The sequence below is a fragment of the Phasianus colchicus genome, chromosome 16, assembly GCF_987193195.1.
Source record: "Phasianus colchicus chromosome 16, bPhaCol1.hap1.1, whole genome shotgun sequence".
NCBI classification, from domain to species: Eukaryota; Metazoa; Chordata; class Aves; order Galliformes; family Phasianidae; genus Phasianus; species Phasianus colchicus.
In genome coordinates this window covers 12,150,111-12,177,866 of record NC_143451.1, presented here as the reverse complement: position 1 = coordinate 12,177,866, position 27,756 = coordinate 12,150,111, and the positions used below count along the sequence as shown (strand labels likewise).

General features: G+C 48.5%; 1 protein-coding gene and 1 long non-coding RNA gene across 21 annotated transcripts in view; both read right to left on the bottom strand.

Moving 5' to 3' along the window:
• Window positions 1–396: 396 nt before the first annotated feature.
• KPNA7 (karyopherin subunit alpha 7) lies at window positions 397–7,881 on the bottom strand. Of its 2 annotated transcripts, XM_031606701.2 has the most exons (11): window positions 7,857–7,881; window positions 7,000–7,110; window positions 6,485–6,619; window positions 5,878–5,963; window positions 4,952–5,220; window positions 4,548–4,630; window positions 3,273–3,536; window positions 2,692–2,925; window positions 2,172–2,354; window positions 1,518–1,667; window positions 406–921 (listed from the first exon to the last, which is right to left on the bottom strand). In XM_031606701.2, exons 2-11 carry the CDS (start codon window positions 7,063–7,065, stop codon window positions 841–843), a joined length of 1,551 nt encoding a protein of 516 aa, XP_031462561.1. In that variant the 5' UTR covers window positions 7,066–7,110; window positions 7,857–7,881; the 3' UTR covers window positions 406–840. The 2 variants fall into 2 exon arrangements, with proteins under 2 accessions (XP_090007543.1, XP_031462561.1); XM_090151417.1 differs by lacking the exon at window positions 7,857–7,881 and having other exon boundaries at window positions 397–921; window positions 7,000–7,065.
• A 12,150-nt stretch (window positions 7,882–20,031) lies between these two features.
• LOC116237465 (uncharacterized) overlaps window positions 20,032–27,756 on the bottom strand; it is a 21,119-nt gene continuing 13,394 nt past the window's right edge. For all 19 annotated transcript variants that reach the window (XR_016471746.1, XR_016471742.1, XR_016471736.1 and 16 more), the window contains 2 exons: window positions 21,622–21,785; window positions 20,032–20,357 (listed from right to left, as the gene is read on the bottom strand). This is a non-coding gene — a long non-coding RNA (uncharacterized LOC116237465). The remainder of the gene's footprint in view (window positions 20,358–21,621; window positions 21,786–27,756) is intronic.

The window sequence follows — 27,756 nt, the reverse complement described above, 5'->3', positions numbered from 1 at the left end:
GCAGGGAAGGAGCCCCAAGGCTCTGACCTTTCCCTTTTTAGCTTGCTGTAAGTCAGCAGAGCATCAGCACACAACAGCCCTGTGCCCAAGAACAGGAAGAGCAGGACAGCAGCAGGAACCCAGCTCCGGTCCACATCTCCATTTACACTGAGGAAGCATGTACCTCAGGCTCCTCTTACCCACTGAAATCCAATCATTTCCAGATGCTGCATCAGCAGCACAATGTAAGGTGGTGCTGGCAGCAGAGCCCTTTGTGCTAGCCCACAGCACAAAGGAAGGATCTACACAAGCACTCATCCCCAGAGCACATTCAGGTTTTGTGCTATGCTGGTTTTCACTTCATAATGTCAGATCCAGGAAATAAATCCTGGCATCACTCCACAGTTCAGCAACTCCAGCACTTCAGTCAGCTATGTCCTGCAAACTCAGGGCTGTGCACCTTATACAGAGCACAAGCTCTGCCACCTCCTTTCTAGACAGCCTGGAGGAGAAATGCCCTCTATCCTGCAGGGAGGCCCAGGAGCCACAGCACAAACACAAAGGCCAAGCAGGGTTTGGTAATACATTCTTCTTAGCATTTTTGACTCAAACAGTTAACAAGTTACACACCTTGTTCTCCAGCAGGAAGGCAATGTCTCACACAGAAAACACATCCAAGAACTCCAATCCGTATTTTTCCACATGTTTGTATGAGAGAAAAGGAATAGAGGCAAGAAGTACAAATCCACAAGTGCAATTTATTGATAAGTTTCAAATGTAAAAGGACTATACACTTCTGCTCCTCTTGGTCAGGACACCCAGCCTCCACCCACCAAGTTGGAGCTGTGCAACGCTTCATCTTCAGAAGTTGAAGTCTTGCTTCTCCACTGAGAAGTTATACAGCCCATCCTCATCGGTCCCAGGCTGCAGATCAGGAGTCTCCTAGAAGGAAGTTGGCAGCCATCAGTTAACGAGTCTGCATCTTTGCTTGTTTAAAACACTGCAGACAAAGCTCAGACCTCAGCTCTGAGGTCTGCCAGACCACCGTAAGCCTCTACTCTGGTGTTCCCCAATTTGTGAGAACAAGGCTGGATCCAAATATGGATCTGTGACAATTATGGAATTCCCTTGTGACTCTTAGTTGAGGTCCTATACTTTTTCCACAAGCTTAACATAAGAGTCAAGTAATCCAGAAGGAACATGAGCACAGTTATCAGTGAGTAGGAGGCTGCCCTTCCTAGCAACAAGCCAGCCAGGAAAGAGGAAGCCTCCCCACATTTGGAATGCATATCAGCAACTGCAGTGATGCTAGCTGATGCCACTGGAAATTCAAGCAGCAAGATGCTATCAAAGCATCTCTATTGCACAACAGTCAGCTCACAGATCAGGGTTCTACAGAAAGTAAAGGGAGTAAGCTATAAGAACTGCCCCATTCAAGCAGAGACCTAAGGACTTATCTCAGCATCTGTAGAGGATGTGCTTCAACTTCAGCACACAACAGCTCATTTTCAATGAAACAGCAACAAGAGCTCACATACCTCACCAGAAAAGTACTTCTCTATGATATTCAGAGCAGCTCGGTAGACCATGTTGTTCTCGTGGGTTTGCAAGGCTTCAATTTTCTCCAGACCATCAAGTTCTTCCACCAACAGACACAGCCTCTCTGTCTCTCCCAGCTTCTCAGCTGCCTACAAACAAAGGAGGCAAGTATAATCCACATCAGTAATGGGGCCAAGGTGGTCCATGCTGTAGAGCCCTGAACTTAAGCATCAAGTGACTGCAGGCAGGAACACAAGGGTCTGCACTGTGTTCAGGAGAGATGTCTGGAATATGACTGCAGTATATATTGAGCTGCTCCTCTTGGATCACTGTGTTGTGGTTTTGCTGCCAACTGAAACAGCTCCTGGACCCTTGCAGAACTCCAGGGCCATCTAGCTTCTCCAAGACCTTCATTTCTATATGGCTTGGTGATTAGCATAGTGCATCCTCTCCTTTCCAGAAGGAGAAACGCTCAGGAACTTCATCATGCCAAGCCCTTTGGGCAACCCAGAAGGACCCAAGAACAAGTCAGGCATGAAGTCTCAATCCTGCAAGATTAACTGCTGGGGAGGATCTCTTCCAGCTGCACCATGCAAGCATCCCTCTCACACCTCACTGCTCCTTTAGTGAAGGGACACAGCACAAGATCTTACCAGGAAGAGATTTGAAATGGAATCTAGGATGACCAGGATAGTTTTGCTATCTTTGGCCAAAAGCAGGTTGAGCAGAGGCTTGAGGACCCCAGACTGGACAAGCTCCACCACCTGCTCCACAGTGCCGCCAGTTGTCAGGTTGGCCACTGCCCACACCGCCTCCTTCTGGGCCTTGAAATCCCCCTGGAAAAGCAGCACAGAAGATGTTCCCAGACTTCAGCATCCCTCAGAGCAGGCTGAGATGCCAGGTGAGGAGAGCCAATCTTTGCACACAATTTGGACTGGCCTGCTTTCCTCACACTGGATGGACACATGGCAGAGCCGCCAAGACCAGCTCCAAGCTGTTTTTTTTTTTCCCATGCAGATGTACTAAAGTACAGTGCTCATGCTGTTCCTCAGAACCAGCAGCTTCACAGAACACTGATCAGGTGGCTCTTGAGCACAGCACCTCACAACAAAGCAGCAAAGACTGAAGCTGACCACTGCCCCTATGTGCACAGAGCTGTCCCCATCCCCTTACCTTATCAAGCAGCTCCACCAGAGGTGGCAACAGTCCGCAGGTGATGAGCTGCTGGATCTGCTGGCAGGGCCCAGCTGCAATGTTGCTGAGTGCCCACGCTGCCTCCTTCTGTATAGCTGGCTTCGTGTGTCGCAGGAGAAGGGGCAGGACAGCCAGGACACCAGCATCAATAGCTGCCTGGGTCTGCTCATCAGTCCCTGTAACCACATTCCCAATGGCACGCAGAGCTGGAGTCTAGACAGAGATTAGAGCAGATGGAGATGAGAAATCTTATCTCAAGGGATGCACACCAGAAAGACCAGCAAGAGCCCTCACTAAGTGCCTGATCCTTCAAATGAAGTCCCATGGATGATTACTGCTGTGGTTAAAGGCCTACCTGCCAGCCTCCTGTTCTGATCTAAACAGCTTTACAGGCTCTTCCCAGATACAGCAAGAAGGAACAGAGCGTTGGCTTGATCAGCAACAAGCAAAACTGCAGAGTGAGGCGGCAGCAGACCACAGGCAGCAAGGAGCTGCTCATTCCCCCTCCCCAGGTGCCCCTACAAAGGGCCAGAGACCAGAGATGATCAGTTGTTCCCTACCATGACGATCATCTCAGAGCTGCCCATGAGCTCCACCAGCCGTGGCAGAATCCCTGTTTCCACCACAATCTGGATGCGATCATTGGAGCCATCAGTCAGGTAGGACACAGCCCAGCAGGAGTCAGAGACGATATCCTTGTCCTCGTGCTCCAGCAGGCAGATGATGGTGGGCAGCAGCTGCCTCACCGCCTCCAGGGGTGGGTATGGGTTCTTATTCCTGCAGAGGTTTGACAGAGTCCATGTGATGTTCCTCAGGAACCCAACCTGGAAGACAAGGGAGCTGTGAGATCCTCCTTGCAGAGCCCTCCGGTGCAACCAGCACTGCTCTACAGCAGCAGATGTTATCAGCCAGGAGCAGCCTCTTTAATAAGGGCTGAGGCTTGTTTGAAGCAGGGAGATGAAAGAGCAGATCTCCCCTCCTCCTTCTCCAATATTAAGTTCCAATAACCTCAGATCTGGTGGCATGACAAGCCACTATGACTAACAAAGGCACTGAACAGCTCACTGCTGGGTCCCTAGGACAAATTACAGAGCATTCTTTGGACAAGATCAAGGGTGTGTTACTTCAATATTAGCAGCCCATTGTCATAGAGAAGGGTTTGAGTTTTCTCATTCCAGGGAGGAGAGCAGCAGAGCTCCATGCAGAGCATCACAGCCACCAAGGTGTGTAGGGGATGGGACTGTCATATTTTGTGACATTTCACAGTGTTCCCCAAGGCAAAGCTGAGTCAAGAGTGGCCAGAGAATTCTTCTACAGATTTTGCAATATAAACTCACAGAAGGCCCAGAGGGTGTTTTTTCAGCCCTACCCTGAAAGGCTGAATTTCTGCCTACAGAGAGCACACAGCACTCACCATACACAGGGTGGGACACCTGGGTGCATCGATCCCACTGCTAGAGCTCTCAGAGCTGCAGCCCACCTCACACCACTCTAAAAAGGTTCTTCTTCCCCTGAAAGCTGTGGGGCAGGCCCTGCTGCAGCACGGCACAGCAGGAGAAAGCAGAAGGACAAGTTCTGCCCTCTGCATGCATATACAAGTCCCCTGTGTGCCAATTGCAACTCAGTCCTAGTTTGAGATGGTCAAAGCTGGATGGGAAAGCTTTGACTAAGTCTTTGCATTGTCTTGAAATGCATCTGCCTGGCATCTTATTCAGGGTTAGGTTCATTAAGAGCAGTTTAGACAAGGGTCCCATCCAGCTGTTTTGAGTCACATCACCATTCACCCATTACCAAGTGATCAGAAGTGTCGAGTCAAGAACAAGAAAGTTATTTACTGGAGTTACAGGTGACACCAGAGCCAGCAGAGGAGGAATCACATTGCAATTGATAAGAGCATCTCTGTACAGAGGACCATCACCTGCACAGATAAAGAGGGTTATTTATGATACATCACAAGACAGGCAACATCCAACAGCAGCCAGAGCCCCCCTGCTAATGACACTGGTGGTTTAGACCAGCCCAGCAAGACACACTCTCACATTTGGCTTTGGTCAAAATCCTCCTGCAGGACCAACCCAGGGTTGGAAAGGCTGCCAGGCTGTGAGAATCACAGAATGGAGACAGAGCTGCAGGGAGATGGGCCCATCTCAAGGACCACCACTGTTTATCACCCTAGCAGCAGGTGGGGCAGTGACCATGTCCATGTCCTAACCCAGTCCTGCATGGGGAGCCCACTCACCTGCGATGTTACCCAGCGCCCACACAGACTGCTCACTGATGTGCATGTGGGGGGAGGACAGGAGGGAGATGAAGGCAGGGATGGCCCCTCCCTCCACCACCGCCCTGGTGTGCTCCGAGGTGCCGGACGCAATGTTGGTCAGTGCCCAGGCTGCTTCAAACTGCAGAGCAGCATTGTCAGTACGGGACAGGAACTCAACCAGCCTAGGAATGATCCCCAGTTCAATGATCTGATTGAGAGGGGGGTCCTTCTGCCTGGACAGGATCCTCCTGCAAGAGAGCACAGTATAGTTCATAGCCATCAGGCTCCATCTGCATAGGACACCATCAAGGCCCTCATCTAGCCAAGAACAGCTAGAAGGAGCACTTCAGCCAGATCTGAATCCCAGCTGCAACACCTATGCTGGCAGAGGAGGGAATCCATGGTTTAGAGCTGTGTTGCCACCAGATCTCACTATGGAGCAAGCTCAGGGTGCTGCCAGGACATCCCAGCCACAGGCAGGCTCAGCTGGATCAAGCAGAAAGCCAGCTGTACTGCACGGCAGGGATCTATCCCAGGAAAAGCCCAGCTGCAATGCAGCCTCTCCTGGACCATGGGGGTAGATCCCTGCTGATGGATTCACATGGGGACAGCCCTGTTCAGCCACCTCCCACTGCAGAGCAGTGCTTCTCACCCAGCCTCCAACACCTGGTTCCTTTCCATCCACCTCAGGTGTCTGCAACCAGCACAGCCCAGAAGGCACCACCAACCCTTCAGTTGGCTTCACCTAGAGCCCAGCATGGCACTCTGTAGGACCCCATTCCCCTGGGCTAGGAGGCTCCTTCCCCAGTGCAGCTTATTATGCCTTCAGTGCCCCCCCAAGCAGGAACAACGCCATCTGCCCCAAAACCCCACAGCAGTCCCATCCCTCCCATTAAGCAGCATACCTGGCTGCCTGTGTCGCCTGCAGCTGGAGCGAGGTATTGCTCCCATTCACAGCTTCCACTATTTCCTCCAAAGACAGTGGAACAATCTGTGTTGGGATGATTCAGAGTCAGACAGCAAGTCAGAACTCCAAGCCAGGACTCCCTCAGGTGTAATCTCACACTCAATCAGCTGTCTAGACCTAAGGCAATCACTGCTCCATATCTAAGGTGCTGTCTGCTCTTTATGCAATGCAGTTTCAGGATGAGACAGAGGAAGAGAATCCCACAAATGCCTTCCAGGCAGCTGATCCTTGTAATCAAACACAGGGGAGTCCCTGGCACCATAACGGGGCCATGAGCACAGTAATTACACTGCTCCAGTGCCTGGAGCTGCACCCAGTTCTACCTGCCATCAAGGGAAGCTGCAATACACGTTTCCATGCAAAATAGCACAGAAGAGGACTGGGGAGCACCTAAATCCCTCCCTAGTCCCTGTATCCAGCCCTTGCAGTTAACCCAGGTCACTGGAGCTGGATGTGGTGGTGGCCCAAGTCCCAGAGCAGATGGGATGCTCTGCACCAGCCACGTGCTGCACTGACCCACACAGGAGCAAACACCCAGCACTCACCACATTTTTCTCTTCTGCTGGTGAGGGGCTCTTCTCCAGAGAGACAATGGAAATGCTCCTGCGCTTCAGGATCTGCTCATCCTTCTTGGCCTTCCGCAGCTCAATGTTCACCTCCACCCGCTGCCTGCGCAGGGCCTGGGGGCACAGGGCATCATGTCAGCACCACCCAGCTCCCCCCACAGCTCATCCCTATGCCAGATCTGACTCTGCAACCCCAGGACTGCTACAGGGAGTAGGGCCAACTCCTTGCCACAGCCAGGAGGGTCACAAAGTATCTGCATCCACCCTCCCCAAGGATACTGGCAGCACTGACAGCCCAGAGCCACCCACCTAAAGCCTGTATCCCACTATTACCACATCCCAGCAGCTCCACACCATATCTCTGAAGCTATGGAAGCATCCCTCAGTCTATACTAAGATCTGAGGGTAAATAGTATTCAGAAGCCCTCACACAGGCTCCAGCTGGCCCCACTGCTCTGGAAGGAGGTGCCACAGACAACGGGGTCTGTACTTACTGCAGCGTCCTTGCCCTTGTTCTTGAACCTCTTCATTCTCTCACCATGCTCGTGCACGACTGGCATCTTGGCAGGTCAAGGATTGCTGCCAGCTGAAAGATTCCACGTGCTCTGGGGGCAGCACAGGGCAGAGTGAGGTCACAGCCACACTACCTCCATCCCTGAGGATCTGGGACACCACAACAACCCCACACGTCTGCTGCTCCCAGCAAGAATGATGTCAACTCCTTTACCCTCAGCAGAGCTCAGAGGGATCCACACACAGCACAGCTCAGCCTCTAAACTAAGTATAGGCACAAACCACCACTTAATACCAGTGCTGGGAAATTTACAGCTGCAGCTGTGACCCCATGAGGAAGCAGGGCATGCCTCTCCTTGGGGAGATAGGAACACCTTCCACCAGCTCTGCATCCAAATGACAGCCTAAGCCTGGCAGGGCCACCAAGAGCTCCTGGAAGCATCAGCTCAGAGCCTCATCTGAAAAGAGGCAGCCACATCCTAGCCCAAATCCCACCTCACAACCCAGAGATCCCCATAGCAGAGGCATCAGGTGATGCACTGGCACAGCATGACCAAGCTGAAACAGACCCCCTTCAAACACATCTAATGTAACCCCAGGTGAGAGGCATAAGCAGGACAGGCAACATTGCTTCTAAGTTCATCATAACAAAAGCAACCAAAAAACCTCAGAGGCATACATAAAACATGCACCCAAATGAGACCAAGGCAGCCCTCCAAGCAGGCAGCAAAGCATGACTTCACCCAGCATGCTTTCACAGTAGTCACATACCACCAAGAGCACACATCAAAATACAGGCAGTAGAGGCCCCCACCACTAAAAGGAAAAAACCACTCACCCTCAACCCTCCCTCTCTTGCCCCCAGACCCCTCAGCTGCCTATTTATTGCCCCAGTGGAGCCACACATCCCAGGTTGGCCCTGACCATTGGCTCTCCCCAGACCTCCTCATTAGCCCCAGCTGCTCCTGCTGCAGCAATTTGGGTGCACCTGGAGCAGCAGTGATTCTTCTCTGAGTTGCTTTCCTACCTGGGCTACCCTGACACCTCCTCCAATTCCTCTCTCCCCTCCATCATCACCTCTATATCTTCCACCTTCTTCATGCACTGCACTGCACTTTGCCCACTTCAGCATTATTATGGTGGGCTTTCTGGGGGTATCCTTATACTGTCTGGGCTGGGGCAGCATGGAGAACCCAGCAGGGTCCTACGATCTTCCCAAGTCCATCAGATTTCAGCCGGGGCTGAAATCATTCAATTATCAGCCCCCACCAGCTTCAGCCCAGAGCTGGTTTGCATTTGCAGCTCCCAGCCCTGTGCACTGCTGCTGTAGGGAGAGAAAGGATGGGAGAGAAAAATACATGGCTATCATTTGCTGTCCCTTCCTCTCCATCCTTGGCCCCATGGGCGATGGCATGTGAGGTGACATGGCTGTGCTGAGTTCACCCCGTGCTGAGGACACGGGCAGATCAATATTTGCCGAGTGGGAAAGGGGACAACCGCTGGAGGAGAAAACGGTTCTCTTTGCAGCCTAATAAGAGGGTATCAGAGCTAATGGAGAGGAAAGGAGATAAAACCCTAAATCGACACGACAGTGTCCCCTGAGCTCAGCTGTGTGTGCTCAGGCTGAAAATCCACGTGGTGACAGGTAGGGAAGCTGTGGTTCTGGCACAGAGCTTTGCTGCTCCCTTGCAGCCCACATGCCTTTGCCCAGTTGCTCCCAGTGTAACACTGCATGGCAGTGGGATGGTGAACAGTGGCAGCTCTTTTAAGCCCCCCCCAAAAAGGACTGACTTTTCATGTGTTATTGTCATGTCTCTTTAATAAGCCTAGCCCTGAGATTGGAAAGAAGCCAGCATTGGCATCCCTGCAGCTCACACCTCCCCATCACCCCAGTGAATATGTGCATGCCATGCCCAGAGCCACGTGTAGGATAGAGCCTGGAAATTCCCCGGGTGGGGTTGGGATGAGCCTTCCTGGCACAGCCCACAGCCATCCCTGCATCCCGGTACCATCCCCACTGCAGCCCTGGGGATTCATTGCAGCCCCACGGTTGGTGCAGCCCCCATTGGAGTTGCGATCAGAGCTGCGTTGTGTTCAGCACAAAATGAGCACATAATAAGTGACAGCCCCTGTCCGTTACGGTCTGTCTGATGGGGACATGCAGCAAGAAGGTGGGAGAAGGGATTTATTGTTATCCCTGCCTTGCTGCTGAGCTATGACAGAGCTGAGCACTGCAGCTGGGTTTTGGGAGGGGAAGGGAAGGGAAGGGAAGGGAAGGGAAGGGAAGGGAAGGGAAGGGAAGGGAAGGGAAGGGAAGGGAAGGGAAGGGAAGGGAAGGGAAGGGAAGGGAAGGGAAGGGAAGGGAAGGGAAGGCACCACTTTCCATCACTTTGGTTGACAGTGCCATGGACAAGGAGACATGTCACTGATGATGGGTGACAACACACTGTGGCCCTTGGTCCAAGTGCTGTGTCCCTGCAGGGCGATGGGCTGGCACCTGGAGGAAGGCAACCTGTCAGAGGTGGCTCGATTTGCTCCCACATATATGGAAATTTGGCTCTGTTTGATAAAGACCAACTGTGCCGTGGGACATCTCAGCTTGATGTTTTCTTTGGGTGAGCAAACACAGTGTTCACATCTGACACCACCATGACCAAAACACTGGTCATTTCAGGGGGTGCTTCTCAAGGCAAAGAGCAGCTGTGGATGTCCAGAAGAAGCAGATGCCCCAGCACACCAGCACGGCCCTAGGGGCTGCAACTGCACGCCAGGCTGAAGGCGAGGGAACTAATTTTAACTGCTGAGCAGCATCCTTCCTGCCAACCACGGAGGGATTAGAGTAACAGTTCTTGAAATTATTTAAAAATAACATCAGACTTAATCATAGCTATTTATTAAATCCATTATCCTCTGTCAGCTAGGGGACACTGATTCACTCAGCTGTGGAAGTTCTTAAACCTCTTATGGCCAAAAATCTTACAGTACTCTTTTTTCCTAATGGGGTCCCAGTAGCCATTATTCCTTCAGTCCCTGAATCTGTAACTGCAGGAACTGAGACAGAAAATCTGACAGTGAATATGGGGATGGGGAACGATGGAGCAGTGGACAAACATAGGTACCCAAATTCTGCATTCTGTTCCGGGTGGCCAGGATATCTGCACGGTGCTTCTTTGCCCCATTTCCTGAGGCTGAAATGCACGGCTGTGTGGGAAGAAAAGAAAGGAGGGGATGTGGAATCTCAGAGCTTCCTATTGCTCCCCTATGGGTGTTCCAGCAGATTGTCCTCCGGACACACAGAGGGAATGCCTGCAGACAATGGAGCTGCTGATGCCGGTGCCCAGACCCTCCTCCTCTGGGGCCTTTCTGCAAGCTGGGACTGACCCAACCTAGAGTTATAGGATCACAGAATCTTAGCATTGTTAAGGCTGGAGAAGACCACTAAGATCACCAAACCCAACCTAAACATTGCTGCACGTTGCACACAAGAGGACAGGGCAATGCCCACGAGTGAATCAATGCATCCTGTGACCTTCTCTAAAAGAACTGCTGGCAATCCTCACTCCCAGATGCAAGGTTTGCAATCATTGCTTACAAAAGCCCCAAACCACAACGTCCTGTGGATGCTCTGCCTCCAAATGAATTCCCTGCATTTCTTTTGTTCTCCCCCCTCCAACCCCCCATTCATAAAACAGAAGGTGATATTGATTTGTGGCTGCTGCAAATCTGCCCTCACACAGAGTTCAGGGGGCCTGCAGGTGGTCTGGAAACTGCAATAAATAGTGGTGGGAGGATTACTGGCAGCGGTTGCAGAGAGCACAGTGATTCTCAGAGAACAGTGCAGCCACCCAGGGACCTTCAGCCAGGTGGGGTTTCCCAGCACAGTGTTTCCTGCCAGCTGCAAAACCAACACAGAGCAGGATGTGCTTCATCTGAGTAAAGCGAGTTGTCCAAGTAACAAAAACATGCATCCATAGTCAGGGAGGGTAAGCCTGTCTTTTTTTCACTATAGCATTATTTGCTATAGAAAGGAGCCTTCTGTGTTGCTTCAGCACACACAGACATTGCAGCTTCCAGGGCTGAAAGCAACAGTCTTCCCTTCCCTTCCCTTCCCTTCCCTTCCCTTCCCTTCCCTTCCCTTCCCTTCCCTTCCCTTCCCTTCCCTTCCCTTCCCTTCCCTTCCCTTCCCTTCCCTTCCCTTCCCTTCCCTTCCCTTCCCTTCCCTTCCCTTCCCTTCCCTTCCCTTCCCTTCCCTTCCCTTCCCTTCCCTTCCCTTCCCTTCCCTTCTTCTCCAATCCCCCCCCTTCCTCTTTCCTTCCCTGTTCTCCTTTCCTTTTCCTTTTCCCCAGGGTCTCCCTGCAGTCTGGCCTGGGGGCTCTGAGCACCTGCAGATGTCCCTGTTCAGTGCATGGAGTGGGACTAGATGGTCTTTAAAGATCCCTTCTACAACAGAAGAAAATAAACCATTTCTACCAACCCCAAATTGGTGCCCTTTCGTACTTTACCTCTGCAAAGACTCACAATGCCTTGATTTTTATTTTTTTTTTTTTCAGATCATTATTTCTAAAGCTGAAATGGACAGTGAAAATGGAAAACATCACAGCCTCATTCCTCTGTGTGCTCCATCCTGCTGCCATATGCTACAGAGAAAGGCAGACTTCTCTAAGCTCTAACACAGAATCCAAGAAGAAAGAGGGTTTTTTTACAGATCTGATCTTCGAAAAAAATGAAATTTCCTCTCCCTGACTTGCAAATTCACCCCTACAGGCACTGCTGTCTGTTCCCAACGAGCAGAGCCTCCCAGCCATGGCTTGTTTTCCTAGAGGTACTGCAATCCTATTGCCAGGCTCCCTTTGCTCTTTCCACCCAAGGCTGGTACCCAGAGAGGGAGGAACCACAGAACTCCTCACATTTGTTTTTCTGATGTCAAATGGGCCCTGTTCTGGTGATGTTGGGCAAGTGAACAGCTGAAGCTGATTCTGTTCATGGAATGATCTACATTGCTGTGGATGGAACCAAAGTCTGGCCCCACTTCCACAGTGCAGTCACTGCTTTAGAGGAGGACAAATGTGTTTCCTCTTTCTGTCGCTGCCTCTGAGGCTCTTTGAGAGCACATAACTGCCTCCCCCAAAAACTGCAGACTTTTCCTTCTATCACGCAACCATTACTCACATCCATCAGCACAACACTGTGATTGTCTTGCAATCAAGATCCTAAGAATAGTTGCCCAGGGAGTGGGCGCTGCTCTTTGTTTGCACACATGCACCCAAAGCCAAATGGGAAACCTCAAGTCCCAGCTCCCGAGGCAAAAAGACCCCTTGTGTTTCCTGACCTCTCAGCCTGCAGAAAGAGCAGAGAGGAAACATATGGACCGGTTTTATTCTTTAATGTGGGATTGTCTGCATCCCTCCTACTTTCAACTCATCCCAGATTTGCATCCCACCAAGCGGCCACGTGGTGGGTTTGCTTCTCTGGATGGAGGGACAAGGCAAGCTGCAGGTTGTGGGCAGCAGGTGGGCTGCTTCCAACCTGCTTCCCACCAACACGAGGCTACACTGTGCTTACACCTGGGTGCATTTCTCCCGTAGAGCTAGAGAAGTCAGGACATTTCTCAGCAAGCAGATGAAAGAGGTTCTCATGTCCTTATGCCTGGAGAGGTACCTGGTGGGGTCACCGGCCCTGGAGGTGTTCCAGAACCATGGGGATGTGGCACTGAGGGATGTGCTTTGGTGCCATGGTGGGGATGGGCAGGGGTTGGAGTTGGGGATCTCAGATGGCTTTTCCAGTGATTCTGTGATTCTACTGATTCTATAATCTTCTACCAGATCCTCTCCCAGAAGAAACCTGACCTTAGTGATACAACATTTGTAGTGACTCACTCCCTCTGATGCATGCTGCCCTGCTCCATCCTCTCTTTCTAGAATAAGAAACCTGCTCACAGGAGCTGTCCTGGGCCAGGGGTTGGGACAGGTTATGTGCAACAGGGGGTCATTGTTTTTTATCTGGGGAGTATGAGCAGCAGCTTCTCTGTAGGCAGCTCAGAGAGAAGAAAGCTGTCTTCCCATATCCTTCTCAGTACTCACTGAGGTCCCACTTGATCTGGCAGCACTGCCACTAAAATAACACAGATCATTTTCAGGCAGCAATGGTGAGCTGCCTCACGCCCATTGCCTACGTCTCCCCCAGGCAGGGAAGACAGCCAGGACAACTTCTGCAATACACGCTGAGAAGGTTTGAGTGCTCAGTTCCACTTGCTTCAATGCAGCTGCTGTGTCAAAATCTCACAGGCATCCTGAGCAACTCAACCCAAAGGAATACTGTCCAAACCTGCTCAGGAACAGAAGCCCCAAAGAGCTCCCAGCCTCAGCCAAAGCCCAGATAACCCAGAGATGCATTCTGCCCTCTGAAGCTGAAGGCTAGATGTGAATATGCTCCGCACAGCTCATGAGTGTGGCACTGGCATTTCTGATTAACAGCCACTGGCCTGGGCTGTGTGTGGTTTCAGACAGAGCAGCTGCAGTGCTTTAGCAAAAGCTGCAGTGATGTAGGTTGGTGCCTGCTCATCCCCCAGACAGCTGTATCTCCAGGAGGAGCTTTTGAAAGAGGAAGACCCGACCTTTTGTCTGAGTATGATGCACATTTTCCTTTTTAATATCATTTTGAAGAGTATCTGTTACCGAAAAGGGCTTAAGGGGAATATCTGCTGGCTCCTGAGACGGTTATTGTAAGCAGGGCTCGAGCTGCAGAAAGATCAAACACTCTCCAGCTGCTGAACTCACAGTGCCCTTTCAGCAGCTGTCGGTATTGTGCAGTTCCTGGGATCTGCTCCTTGCAAACCAGCAGCTCTGACTTGCACAGCCACCGCCACAGGCATTCCCAACTCGTGGCTGGTGAGCATCACGCTGTCTGCAGCCACTGCTCCCCTCTGGATGCTCCCTTCTCAGGGCACATTTTTCCTGTGCTGCCATGGGGACACTTGGGACAACTGCTGTCAGAGCGCACAGCCCGTGGCTAGCAGAAATCAGAGTGCTGGTTTGCACTGCATCGAAGGTCCCATGTCAGCCCATCAGATTGCAGTGGGCTGGAAAAGCTTTAGATGTGTAGCACAATGGACTGGCTCCAGCTTATGGAGCAGGTGAGGAATTCCCCCGTGTGAAACCATGTCCTTCTGCCAGGCACCCCCTGGTGTATGGGGTTCCAGCCCCAATGAGAAGCTCTGTGCTATGAGCTGCTGGGGATACTGGGCTCCTTGGTGCTATGAAGTTTCAGCAGAAGCCAAGAGAGGAGCAGTTGGAGGTGGACATCAGGAAGGGAGCTGTGCTCTCACACTGCTGATGGCAACGCAGCACAAAGCCACTTTGCTAGGATTGCAGAGGCTGCTAAAACCAGACTGTTTCCAGGGAATATAAAATGACCTTAAACAACACAAGACTAACAGCTGTGCTCTGGAGAGGCAGAGCTGCCATCACAGCTGGTTGGGCCGGACAGAGCTGAGACCCAAAGCCCCTCACACCTGCAGTGGTGCTGGGAGCAGTGCTTAGCTGCTGCAGATGGATGTATCCCTGTGCCTTAAGGAAGCAGCACGGCCAGAGGTTGGCTCTGCCACCCAGAAATGTGCATCTCAGAGATCCTTTTCAGTAACAATTAACCGAAAACACTGATTGTGAAAACGCCTGATGGTGACGCAACAGTTGGGCATTTGAATGTACAAAGAACAGCGAGGCAGCTTCGTGACTCTGCAGCACGTTACCACCGCCTTTGTTAAAAATATAATCCTTCCAGATAGCCTGAAAAGGAACAAAACCCCCCAGACTCAAGCCACAGCTTGTTTCCTGTAACACAAAGCCGCAGGAAAGCTCCCCCAAAGGCACAGCAGCCAAAGGATTAAATGCGTTTTTGCTTCGGCTGCTGACACGTTGCTGGAGGAGCCAAAGCCCCGCAGCTCCCCATGGCCTGTCGAGCCTTTCCCAGTGTGCACGACTTGCCTCTGCCGTGCTGTCAAGCAGCCATGCTAATGCTTAGCAGCAGGAGCAGCATTTAAGCATATTATCAATCTCCACCAGCTATTCACACCACTCCACTGCACAGACACACAGACAGAGCGTGATCAGAGCGTGGATCGTGGCCCTTTGCTCTGTCTTTTTTTATACTTAGCAGCTATTTTCTCCCTTTGCTTCCAAGCAGGTTTTGGAAAGTGTTGTTATGCTGACACACGTCCTGATTGCACTTGGTTGCACAGCTTATAAACCACGTTGCTCCTTGTCAGAGTACCAAAGCCTGAGCCTAAAAGGTAAAAACAGAATCTTGTGACATTCCTTCTCTCTCCTGGGGCAAAGGTCCCAAGGTGTGAGGCTGTCAGTGTGATGCTGCCCATGCCCAGCTCTCAGCCTGTGTGTGTGCTTCCAGCCCTGTCCTTGCAAATGTGCTCCTCCAGCACGAAGGAAGGCACGCTGGTTGCTTGGCTCAGCGAAGGCACCACCAAGTGCTGCTGCAGAGACCTGTGTGCACAGATGGGAGCACGAGTGCCACCCTGGCTTAGCAACAAGCTGCATCACCCCTGGCAGTCAGTGCCCTTCTGCTGCTCAGAAAAACATCAGCTTTCCACCAGCCGGAAAAAAACTTACTGCTTATGAGGATTGCCACCAGCTCAACTCAGGGCTCTGTGGTTGGAAGGTGAATAGGAAACAGTGTAGGAGAAAGCTATCAAAGAGATGAAGTCAGATCCCATTCCTACTTTGCACAACTCCATCTCGGCCCGTTCGAAATGCAGAAAGCAGCACCAGCTTCCCAGCAAGGAGGTGGGCTCAGCACAAAAACCTGTGTGTGCCAACACATTGCTGTGAACGCAGCTGCTCTTCTCTCCTGTTCTGTTTTCCAAGGAGTGAGTTCAATTCCGCTTTGAGAATTCCCTAACAACCAACCAACCTCAGATTCCAAGCAGGATGCAGGTGAAATGATGCATGGCTTTTATTTGCTGAGCAGTTTGTCTGGGCAGGACCGAGCTGCTACCATAAGTCCAATAAGACAGATTGATGTTGGAGGGCGCAGCACACGGCTGCAGTGTGACTCCTCTTCAGGAGCTTCCCTCACATCTTCCGTGCAATGGAATTGATTTTAGCTGCTGGCAGCAAGAGATGGGAGTCCTCCTTGTGACCGCCTTCAACTCGTGCAGGGTTAGCAACCACCCATCCTTTGCATGCACCCTGCCCCCAGCATCCCACACCCAGCAGCAGCTCTGCCTGCCCGGCTTCCCTCAGCCCCCAGGCTGGCTGGTGCTGCTGCCCGAGCTCAGCAGTACAGAACTGATTGAAGGGTGCTGTGCTCTGATCGAAACTTTGCCACCTGATGTCACTGGCATCACTGCAAACACCCTTGGGTGCCTGTGAGACCCAAAACGCCCCTCTGGGCTGCTGCTAACTGCTGCTCCTTCATCATTGTACCCCTGGTTCTCACTTTAGATGCCAGAGATTGAATCCCTGCATAACCCCTGTGGGGTCGGTGTGCAGTAAAAGCCATCAGGGCTGCTGCTCGGCTCTGCTGACCCAGGGCAAAAGGAGCACAGGACAGGACATGACACCATTCACTCCTACCAGACAGAGCCAAGCAAATTGCTGGCAGTTATGATTCAGCACGTCTTTGGTGCAGAGCTGCCGAGTTAAGAGTTTCTACAGCAACCCGCTTCCTCATGCATATGATGCTCTCTCTTACACGTGTTCCCAACCCTGGCTTTTAATCAGACAGTACAGCTAATACAGTGCAAATGAAGTGCACCTTGAGCTATGTGATAAATCTCACTTGCTCTTTCCTATTCCTTAGCCAGGCAAAAATCCCACTAACCAATCACTGATCCAATTTAAGACTGGAAAAGAAAATGGGGAGAGATTGCTGGAGCTGTCTGATGTTAGCAGCATATATCACTAATTTGCACATATGCTTTTGTCACAACATAATGAGAATATCTATTGCAACAGCCAGCAAGGGAAGCATCCTGCTCTTTGCAAGGACCTGAAATCTGCATTTCCTATGTTCTACAATAATTATGCAATATCCATCACCCCTTCAGTCTGCTTCATCCCTAACTTTTAACTTACAAATTGAGATTAAAGTGGGACAGACAAACCCTCATCTTATTCTTAAGCAGCCACCAGGTTGCTTTTTTCCCATCGCTACTGAATCCAGCATTTTTCCTGCCACAGGAGAGCACAAGGTGTATTTGGGTTTCATCACCAAGAAGGTTACCAGTCCTGCTTTGCTGGATGCTGGCTTGCTCTTATCATCTAGCCATTGATATTTTTTCATAGCTAGAAAGTTTGGGCACAGAAAAAGGCCCAATCCAACTCCTAAATCATAGAATCATAGAATCATAGCATGGCCTGGGTTGAAAAGGAGCACAATGCTCATCCAGTCCCAACCCCCTGCTATGTGCAGGGTCACCAACCAGCAGCCCAGGCTGCCCAGAGCCACATCCAGCCTGGCCTTGAATGCCTGCAGGGATGGGGCATCCACAGCCTCCTTGGGCAACCTGTTCCAGTGCCTCACCACCCTCTGTGTGAAAAGCTTCCTCCTAATATCCAACCTAAACCTTCCCTGTCTCAGCTTAAAACCATTCCCCCTTGTCCTATCACCATCCACCCTTGTGAACAGCCATTCTCCCTCCTGTTTATACGCTTCTTTATCCTCCCCAAAATGTATCCTGTTTGTAAATGTGTGCAGAGTGCTGTCAGCCAAGGCAATGTTCTGTGCTGGTAGGCTGGCCTTGCTGAAGGACACAAGAGATGATCCCCAGGAAAAAATCATGGCCACACTGCATGTCATTCCTATGGTTTTCTGATGAGCGCTGAGGAGAAAAAGGATGCTGGAAAGAAGGCATTCCTGTGGAATAAATCAGAGCCATTCTGTAAACTACAGCAGTATTACAGACCAAGCACTCCTGGCATTCATTTACTAGCAAGAACCATGAAATGAAACCGGGACTTCCCAGTTCCCCATTCCAGTAAATAGCAAGGCACGAATCCTCCCTGCTTTCACACCATGGGTCCCTGCAGCAGAACAATGCTGCAGCCTGACAGTGGGGTGCAAAAAACCAACTTTTCCATCAGTTTCCTCTTTATCAGCAGTAGCTGCTTCTTCCAGTGCATGAAAATCTCCATTTCCACATTCACAGCAGCACTTTTTAAAACAGCTTCAGTTCTGTCATCCCTTCCCCTGTGTCCACAAACTGCAGCGACTCCTGCATGGCCAAAGAACAGAGGGACATCAGAGCCAGCTCCCTTTTGTTTAGACTACACTGACTCCAGCGAGCTGTTGTGCCTGATTAGGGATGGACACGGAGCTCCCCTACACACACTGCCTGGAAACAGAGCTGTTTGTAAGGCATCCATGTTCTGGAATGTCCAGAAGTTTCTGCAGCTGCATTTCTGAGGCAGGTGGAAATTGTGCAGTAAGGTGAGGCAAATATCTCAGGTTGTTTGGTTCTGCAGAATTAAACAGTGGCAAATACAGACAGTGAGAACCTTGGGATTTCTGGGTAGGGAAGATGAGCACTGGGAGAAAACCAACAGCCACCATCACTTGAGTAAAGACATTGGCAGACAGCGGATTCCTTGTGAATTGTTAATAGGGCAGGAGGGCTGGATGATTTCTCTCCAAATCAATGCAAAAATAAATAAATTAGTAAATGGAGAAAGCCCTGAGATCTGAGCTTTGGGGAGCGGAAAAAGAACATCTTAGAAATTCAAGAGCTGGACTTCCCACTTCTAAAAACAGCACAGAGAGAGATGGTGAGGTTGTGAGCATGGGAATACAACCCTATGCTATTCATTAACTTTTAAAAGCTGAAACAGAGCTATTGGTTCACTTGTATTGGGCAGATCCACACTGTCAGTACGAAGGAGCAGTTTCAGCTCTGACTCTCTTCACTTAAACCCAGGATGAGTAACTGAGATGGATTTCTGCTGAGAGGAAAGAAAGCGCTGACCAAGAGGCTCAAGTTTAAATAAATTTATGATAAAGGCAATTTTCCACATACAGGTTAAAGAGAATCAGCCTTTTTAGCTGGGGACACATCTTTCCAGCTCCAGAGCAAACCAAATGAACTCCCATACCTTAGAAGGATTTTCATGCTGGCTCAAATAGGAGCAGAACCCTCTGAATCTGGAATGTTCTAAGAACGATGCTACATCTATATCAGTTCAGAATCTGGAATACAGTCCCAGTTTCCACGCTGGCACTCAGATCTGCTACAATGCACCAAAATAACCTTTTCCAGTTCTTGACTCACACTATAGATATGAAATCCTCTGTTCTAAAGAGGCATTTCAGGAAATGCCACAACAATACTCACTGGTGTGCAGAAAAATATTAGAATCTGGTAAGAAAAGGAGCACCTTCAGCTTTTGTGGAGCATCACAGCAGGAAAAGCTTGTTTTAGGAACCTCACTGCTTGAACTCCTTACTTCCAGGTGAAATCTTTGCTGAATGTGGCCCAGCAGAAAAGAATTGTAATTAAAGAGCTAAGTAACATCGTGCCACAGACTCAGGGGTGCAAAGAACACATCAAAGAGCAGAGGAGATGACAGCTATCCTCACCCAGGAAAATGACCTCACCATCCAGCTGCATGCTGACAGCTACCAACGGCGGATGGTTGAAGGCTCAGCATTGAGTTAGGCAGAGCATCAGGTTTCATAAGAGCCTCATTTGGAATGAGAAAACATATGGGGATGATGCATAAGACTCACAGGCAGCCTGACTACCTTAAACACAGTTAAGTTCTTAGAACACAGGAGAATAGGAGGCTCCATAGCTAAAGAAGCAGAGCTGCTCTCATGAGTGCTGAGTTCTCTTTCTGATCAACCACTGATGCCCAGCTACAACCAACGCAAATCAGCTGTCAACTTTTTGAAGAATGAGCTCTTATGGAAGGAGATGCATGTATGTGTATCTAAACAAAACTCACTGTTTTGTGCTTAACACTGGGAGGCTGCGGTCTGGAGATTCAGATCAATTACAACAACAGTTTTAATTAAAGAAATCTTTAATAAATTCCACAAAAGCAGCAAACGCACTTCTTGCAAATGGAGGCTTGCTGCTCCCAGAGGCAGAAGGTGTAGCAGGGTTTGCAGGATGAACACTGGATTCCCATCTCTTCAGTAGGAATGAGAGAAGTTGCTGGGTGCTGAGGTGTGCCTGGGCCAAATGATGAGATCAAGGATGGACTGTTCTACTGAGCCGGACCTGGTATGGAAGTGCTGCCCTGAGTTGTACCAAGTGGTGCTGGTTGGAGGACGAGCTCAGCAACTTGAAATTCTGCTTGAAAGGACTGGAAACCTCCTTTGCCTAAAACTGAGAAAGCAAAGCAGATGTGAGGCACGACAGAAGTTCTTTCTTACTCGCTCTCCGAGGAAAAGAGCCGTGACAACCATTACAGCTCCTCCTGTCAGAGCAGCCTTTGGGATGCTCAGATTCACTCAGTTCACTTCTCCACTTTTTGATATTGTTTTCCAATATTTAATACAACCTGAGGTGGATTTAATTCAATGCTTCACTTTTTTTTTTTTCTTTTTTACCCTGGCAGTAGTATTAATTTCACAGTAATTTCTAGGCATCCCTCTACATAAAGACAGCAACACCTCTACGTTCTTTGTTAATTATACCCACTTCTACATAGCAATACTGATAGGTCTACTTACAAAATGCCCCTCTACAGCTACATAACTCCTCTCCATCTAGCTCTGAGGAATACTTCTCCCTCTTCTGCACCTAAGCAGGTTTTTATTTAACATAAGTAGAGAAGTTTTAAATCCGCACTGTAGCAGCCACGTGGCTGCCTGCTGCTTTTTCTAAAGTCAGTGTTAACATCCACAGGATGTTAAATTCACAGATGTCACAAATTTTAGAATTCATTAACTGAATCTCAGATTCTTTCTAAAGTAATAGAAGTTTCCACTGACATTTTGTCCCGATGCTGCAAACTGGTTGTGTGATCCATAGAACTTGTGTGATGTTTGCCTTCCTGTCTGCAGGCATTAGACCAGAGTTCAAACTCTGACTTCAGATCTCTCTGCTCAGAATGACTCAGTCACACAACTCCAAAAGGAAAAGAGGGCTTTGGAGGAAGTTCATCAGGCAGAAATAACTAGTCCATTTTTCTTTGCTCTCTCCCATTCTCCCAGTCTGGGAGAAAGAAAAAAAAAAAAAAATCATTGTCTGCTTGCTTAGATACTGTGAGACTACAGTTTGCTCCACAAACAGGAAGGCGGCTGTGTTTTTCTAGGTATTAACTTATGGCAGCACAGTGAAGTGCTGCCAATTTGTACCACTGCCCAAAGAGCTATGTGAATTGCTGAGAGTGAGCTAGATCCTTCTGAAACAGTCAGTGTTGGACCGAGTCCCTTCAGGTCTATTGAAAATGCACATTCAAAGCTCATGTTGCTTTCAGGAAGCACCTCAGATGAATGTATTTTTCTATTCATTTTCAGTTTAATACCAGGACAGTGTTAGTTTCTTATCCACTTCTATGCACCAGCCTTGGTATCTCCCCTCCTAGAAAACTGCAAGGGAAGAAAAAGGTGGAAAACCACACTGCCAAGAACAGCAGCAAACTTACCACACATGAGGTGTATCTCCAATTGACTGTTTCTTCAATGGTCCCATGCAGTCTGCTTTTGAAACCTTGGGCCCTTCTGACACCCACTGCTGATTTGTGTGCTTCAGAGTTATTGATAACATTGATAACATCGATTCCATGTTTTTCAGTTAGCTGGAGGGTAACTGGGAATGAGAAAACATCCATGGTAAGGCAGAGAAGTGTTGTCATAAAGCAGAGATGACCCCAAAATTACAATCGATGACCTCCATGAGATGGAATGAGCCAAACTGATTTTGGAAGACACTGCAAAGAAGCGGCAATGTTAAGGGAATTCTCCAGGGTACAGAATCCTACCGAGAGCAGTTGTGCTACATCATAGCTCTGACAGCATTAGCTACACCTGTACAGTTGCTAAACTAAAAAGTCACAAAGGAAAATCCACAGTCAGACCTTGGTCTTGTCAGTAGTAACACAATGATGAGCAGAAGTACAGTTCAGCTGCTCAGGTAAACCAAATCAGAAATACATGGTTCTGTTCCTAAGTTTTTCTCTGACTCATTGTCTGATATTTGTAACTCATCTTCCACAGTCACCCACGTATAAAGTGTGTATAATCACTGGGAAGTTATGAGGATTAACTGATTCTGTGTTTATGTAAGGTCTTATGATCCTCAGATAAAAGCTGCTTTAGAAATGCAGAATATTATCACAAATTAAATTTATTTTAGTGTCATCATCAATTGCTTTTGTGATGGGTCTGCCAGCACTTCTGATAAACCTCCCCATAGAAATAAGCTTTGCAGAATACATATTTACAGCTCTATATTATCCAAACTGCTGATCTACCTACTTGCCTAATACAACATGTAAAACCATGAATAAATACTCGCATGATTTGCTAACACAAATCCTAACAGAAAGCTTTTAGTGAGTACAGGTTACCTATGCTTCAGAGCAGAGCCATTGGAAGTCTTAAACATAGATGGAAAAAAAACCATTAAGTGCTGATGTTTGTCTTCAGACCATGCAGCTCCTTGGGGTGCCTGCACCTCTACTTACAGACAAGCTGATGATGGGGCAACAAAGAGCTCTGACAAAGGGCAAATGGATTTTAGGGCCAGAGACAGGACAAAGATGAACCTGTTTGCTACAGAGAGGTAACACTTATTTGGCTTAGCTCACGTGAGGTAATGTCCTACCTTTTCTTAACCCACAGCAGCCTGCTCATGCAGTTTTATCTTTTTGATAAGATTGAGGTGCATAGAAGAACAACACAGACCTTTTAAACCTACCTTGTTAAAATGGATTCTGGAGCCAATCGCTCTTTACACTTTTAAGCAACAGAACGAGTTGAGATATGGGATTTGTCTTTCCCTGCATAGAACTTGGCCTTTTTCCCCCCCCATAGCAGCTCCTGCAAGGTACTGATCCACTCACCATGGAAGGAAAGGTGGTAAATAAAGCAAAAAATGGGAACACAGCTCATAAGTGCTGCCATTCTGAATTCAAATGTTTTTCAGCTGGCATATTTCAGTGCCCAAATACTTAATCAAAACCTCAGTATTTCTACAACAATAACAACATGACCCACAAACCTGGGTCTGCAGTCGTTTCTATGAACAAGCACCTATTTCCCTCAAATAACCAGATCACCTTCATTATTTCCCCAACTGCCAGATTCCAACACAACAGAGCAAGCTACTGATGCTGCACATAATACCAGTTGTCTACTGAGACACATGGCCACACCTTTCCTGTTTCCTTGGCTAAGGATTCCCAGCTGTAGCCCTTTCCCAGGAAAAAATAATCCTGTAGACCTGGCAAGCACGTAGGAGGGAGTGAAGAAATAGAGAGTCGTTTGTATCCACGCAAGTTTATCTTGCATCTCTCAGTCATAGACACTGCTGTGTTTGTGGTGCACCCTCCAGGCCCTTATACTGAAGGGCTGGAAGGAGATATAGAAGCTAGGAATGCCATAAGAGCACAGATAACAGTGCCTTTCTAAGAAAGAAAGAGCTTCTCTGGGGAGTGATTTTACTTCTGAAAAGACCTGAAGACGTTAAACTACTAATGAAAAACAAAATTCCCCATGGAAGAGTTGTAAGGTAGGCAAACTTAGTGCTACAAACTGGGAGCACTGCTCCTTTCGTAGGAAGCTCAGAAGCAGCCACTTACTGATGGGGCAGTCCTATGAGAGCCAGGGTGCAACAGGCTGGTGAGAGCTGGCAGCCCTCTGTGTTTCACCCATCAAGCCACCCACCTACTTGTACAGTTCTAAGGTGGTAGAGAGATCTAGTCCAATAAGTCTCCTGCAAGTTGCCAGGATGTGGATATTAAATATATAATCTGATCTATTAACAATGGAAAGTCCTGAAGATAATTTAGTTCCAAAAAATTAATATTTTAATAGAATGCTCTGAACGCAATCTAATGACTGATATGGTTTAATAATAACTAACACTTCCATTTCAATTCTCTCTACAAATGCTAGCTGGTCAATTCTCAAGCACATCAGGAGATAGGTCAGTGTCAGGCACCTCATACAGGCAGGAAAACAGCTAGGGTGACAAAAAGTAGCAGTGCTCCTTAAAGCACTTAGGGGCTCCTCATAGGGAATAAGCATTTCTTTCTCTCTTTCCCACTAGGTGGAGAACCAAGGAAGGGATCTGCCTTGTGATCTTATGGATCTTGACTCCCTGGAAAGACACATGGTGTTACAACAGCTGCACCCAGCTCAGATACCTTCAGCTGCACCTGAACATCTTCTTTCTTTCTCCAGAGAATGAGACATCAGTGGGACTCAGCAGCTTCTCTAGGCTCCTAAGCAGGGCAGACCTGATCCAACCTTCCCCTCACACTGTGGACCTTGGAAGGAGTTAAAAAAAAAAAACACACCAAAAAACAACAAACCAAACCAACAAAAACACAAAACCCACAAGGCTCCATGAATGTGAGCTTTGCCATTCCTCTAGGGTTGAGCAGAAGTTGATCAGAGGTTTGTTAGAAAGTTGCCAATTCAGACACACGCGATAAAAAAAAAATAAAGCAGAACTGTTCAGTCTGTTTTCTGCTGTTTTGCAAGGGAAATACACGATCTGCAGTCCAAAGAACAACTGTGAGCTTTAGCAATGAGGTGTGGAGACGGTTAACCGCTCTGAAAGATACTAACCCTGGAGCAGAGTAGCACCAAAGATGGATCTGAGTCAGATAAAGAGCCTATGAAGCCTAAATAAAAGCCTTGCAGAAACCTCTCTTATAAAGCACCTCCAAGATCCACAGCACAAGGCAGATGTGAGCCAGCTGATAGCACAAAGCAGCCATTTGCAGGCTGATGCCAAACACTGCCCACAGTAGCTAACGAAACAGGCATCTCCCCTCTCTACAGATCAGAACAGTTTGCACTCTCCCTGCCTACTACAGTCATCTCATTATAACTACAACCAACGGGAATAAACTGAGTTTGCAGGGGAGGGAGGATATTGTGGCACTTCAAGCTTTACTCAGCATCATATGACTAACCATTCTAACGGTTGAACTCAGTTCTTATGCTCACAAGTTGGAAGATAACCTGTCTGAAGCCAAAGCCCAGCTGGCTGAGGTGGAGAAAAGCCAAGCTGAAATTAATGCCATCAGGCTCCAAGGTAAATTCCTTGATAGCTGCGTGCAGCATTACCAGCCCTCTGATCCTCCTCTCCCCCTGTGTTTCACAGAACTCTGGCAGCTCTGCCTCCTCTACCAAAACTGCCCAGTCCTTCCAACCTTCTCTTTTCTTTCTTCAATCAGGTGGAATTCGTTCCTCTCCTGCCTCTCCGTGCACTTCTTTTTCCTGCAGCTGAAAACAGCCAGCCAAGCACAGAGCACAGTGTAGATGTAGATTAATTAGGTTGTCCACATGAGGCTCTCTCGGGCATATGACCCCAAGAGGCAAGTAGATGAAAAGTTAAGGGCACTGGGGACCACCAACCACCTTCGCAGCTTGCTGCTGCAGTAGGATGTGCTCTGCCTGCTCTTTGCTCACTGTCCACTTCAACAAATCTTTTATTGCTTCAGCTCTCACAAGGGAAGTTTTCCTCGTCCAAATCTCTGGGCTTGTTACCAGCTAATCTTGGTAAGGGCGCACAGGGCATGAGCATCATGAGATTCATATGGAGGATATGAACATAAGACATCCTCTCATGAGCCAGAAGCAAAGAGCAGAACACACACCTCTTCATTCTCAGTCCACTGTCTGCTCAGTGGATTGCGCTGCAGTTTATTTGCATAGGTCACGTATGTCTGACTCAAAACGTATCAGCATTTCATGTCTCCGTCTGACACGTCTGTCCTGGAAATTTTTCTTATCTCCAAAGAATAATCCTAGTGCTGCACCTGCATATCAAAAGCCTGGCAAGAATTCTCCATGTTCAGAGCAATCACAAAGTGGGTTTACTGTTGTAATTCTTTTGAAACGCTTTCAGAGAAAACAGTGATGATGACAAGCCAAGTTCTGCTTTCAGTTATATGAGCTCAATTCAATTCACTGCAGTAAAGCAAAAAAAAAAAAAAAAAAAAAGCCAAGAACAAAACAGGTAAGGAGAGCAGACACTTGGCTCCTGCCCAGGAAGATATTCTGAAATGTTTCTAGCTAGTCCAGAACTAAGTTGCTCAAGCTGAGCACTGCAGCTTGGGGGAGTGAGGTCAGTGCCTCCACACTTCCAACAGGAGAACAGTGCAGCCCTTACTATTCATCTACCTCAAGTCCTGTACTGTTGCTGTGGTGAGATTGGCTAATACCAAGAATTATTTGGAGGTGATGAAAGAGCAGTTGGAAGAGGAGGAAGAAAACAAAACTGAAGTTCAGTGTCTGGTCTCTGAACTCAGTACTGAAATCGCAGTCTAGAAGTACAACACTAAGAGCCCTGCAAGAACCAAAGAGCTGGAAGAAACAAGGTGAGCACACAGCTTTCAGGGAGAACAGGGCTGGACTTAGGGTAGTTTGTTATTTAGTTTGGCTGCTGAATCACAGCTTGTAGATGTGATCTGTTAGGATGCATTTTTGTAACACAAAGAAAAGAGAATATTCCTGCCAAGAAGAAAAGAACATTTGCAATAATAAATAGGGACTACTGAGACCTAACCCTTGTATGCTGGCAACAGAAAACCAACACTGTACCTTTCCAGTAAAGGCTTGAAGCTGGACAGCCTTTCCTTACTCCAACAGGAACCTTACTCTTCCAGCAGCCCTACAAAAGCCACTAGCATTTCCTGAGAAAAAAGAATGCACACAGATCAGATTGAACCCCTTAGAATCTGCTCCGTGAGATCTGGTCATGTAGGCAAGAAGTTAAGGCAATCTTTTAACAGTCCCTTTCTAGCAGAGCTAACAAAGATGCTTTCACATAACAGAAAGAGAAGTTAAGGCACCTGGAGGGCTTTAGCCACGTGCCTGAAACAAGTTGAGACAAAATAAGCTATTCTATCTCTACCCTAGTCCCATAGTCAGTCACAGGGAGGGAAGCTACACTGACATTATCACTGTCCTGGAGATTCCTAAACAGAAAGTGGAAGAGTCTAACATCAAGTAACAACCCAGCAATGAGGAACTGAGCTGTGGTCCAGAACGATGTTTGTATCTGTGGAGGGGAAGATCCAGCTACATCCTAGTCATGATTTTAGAGTCACTTTTCTGAGATTGCTCTCAGGGTTACTGGTGAAAACAGCAATAGTGCTCAAGGAGATGACAGCTGCTGTCTTCCAGAACTCCTCACTCCATGAACTAAGTTATTTCTGCCCCCATTCCTTTGGGACAAAGTTGGCTGTGAGGTTCCAAGAAGCAAAGCAGACAGCTGAATCAGTCCAAGTCTGCACAGGCAGCTCTAAGCAGAGGCTTCAGACCAAAGTGAAGGACCTCACTCTTGACCTGGAAAAGGCAAGAAATTCAGCCATTCAAGAATACATCTAGCACAAGCCTGACCAGCAAGACTTGGTGGTGGAACCCCCAGGAGTCAGCTTTGGGCTGATCCCTTATTTCTTAATACTTTAAGATCCCTCTATCAAATGTCACTGTCATCTGTATGTGACCAAGGGAAGAAAGGCAAAGATGAGCCACAGCTAATTCTTAGGAGCACACGGCATGCTCCTCAAACTCATTAGCTGTCTTCCAGAAACAATACT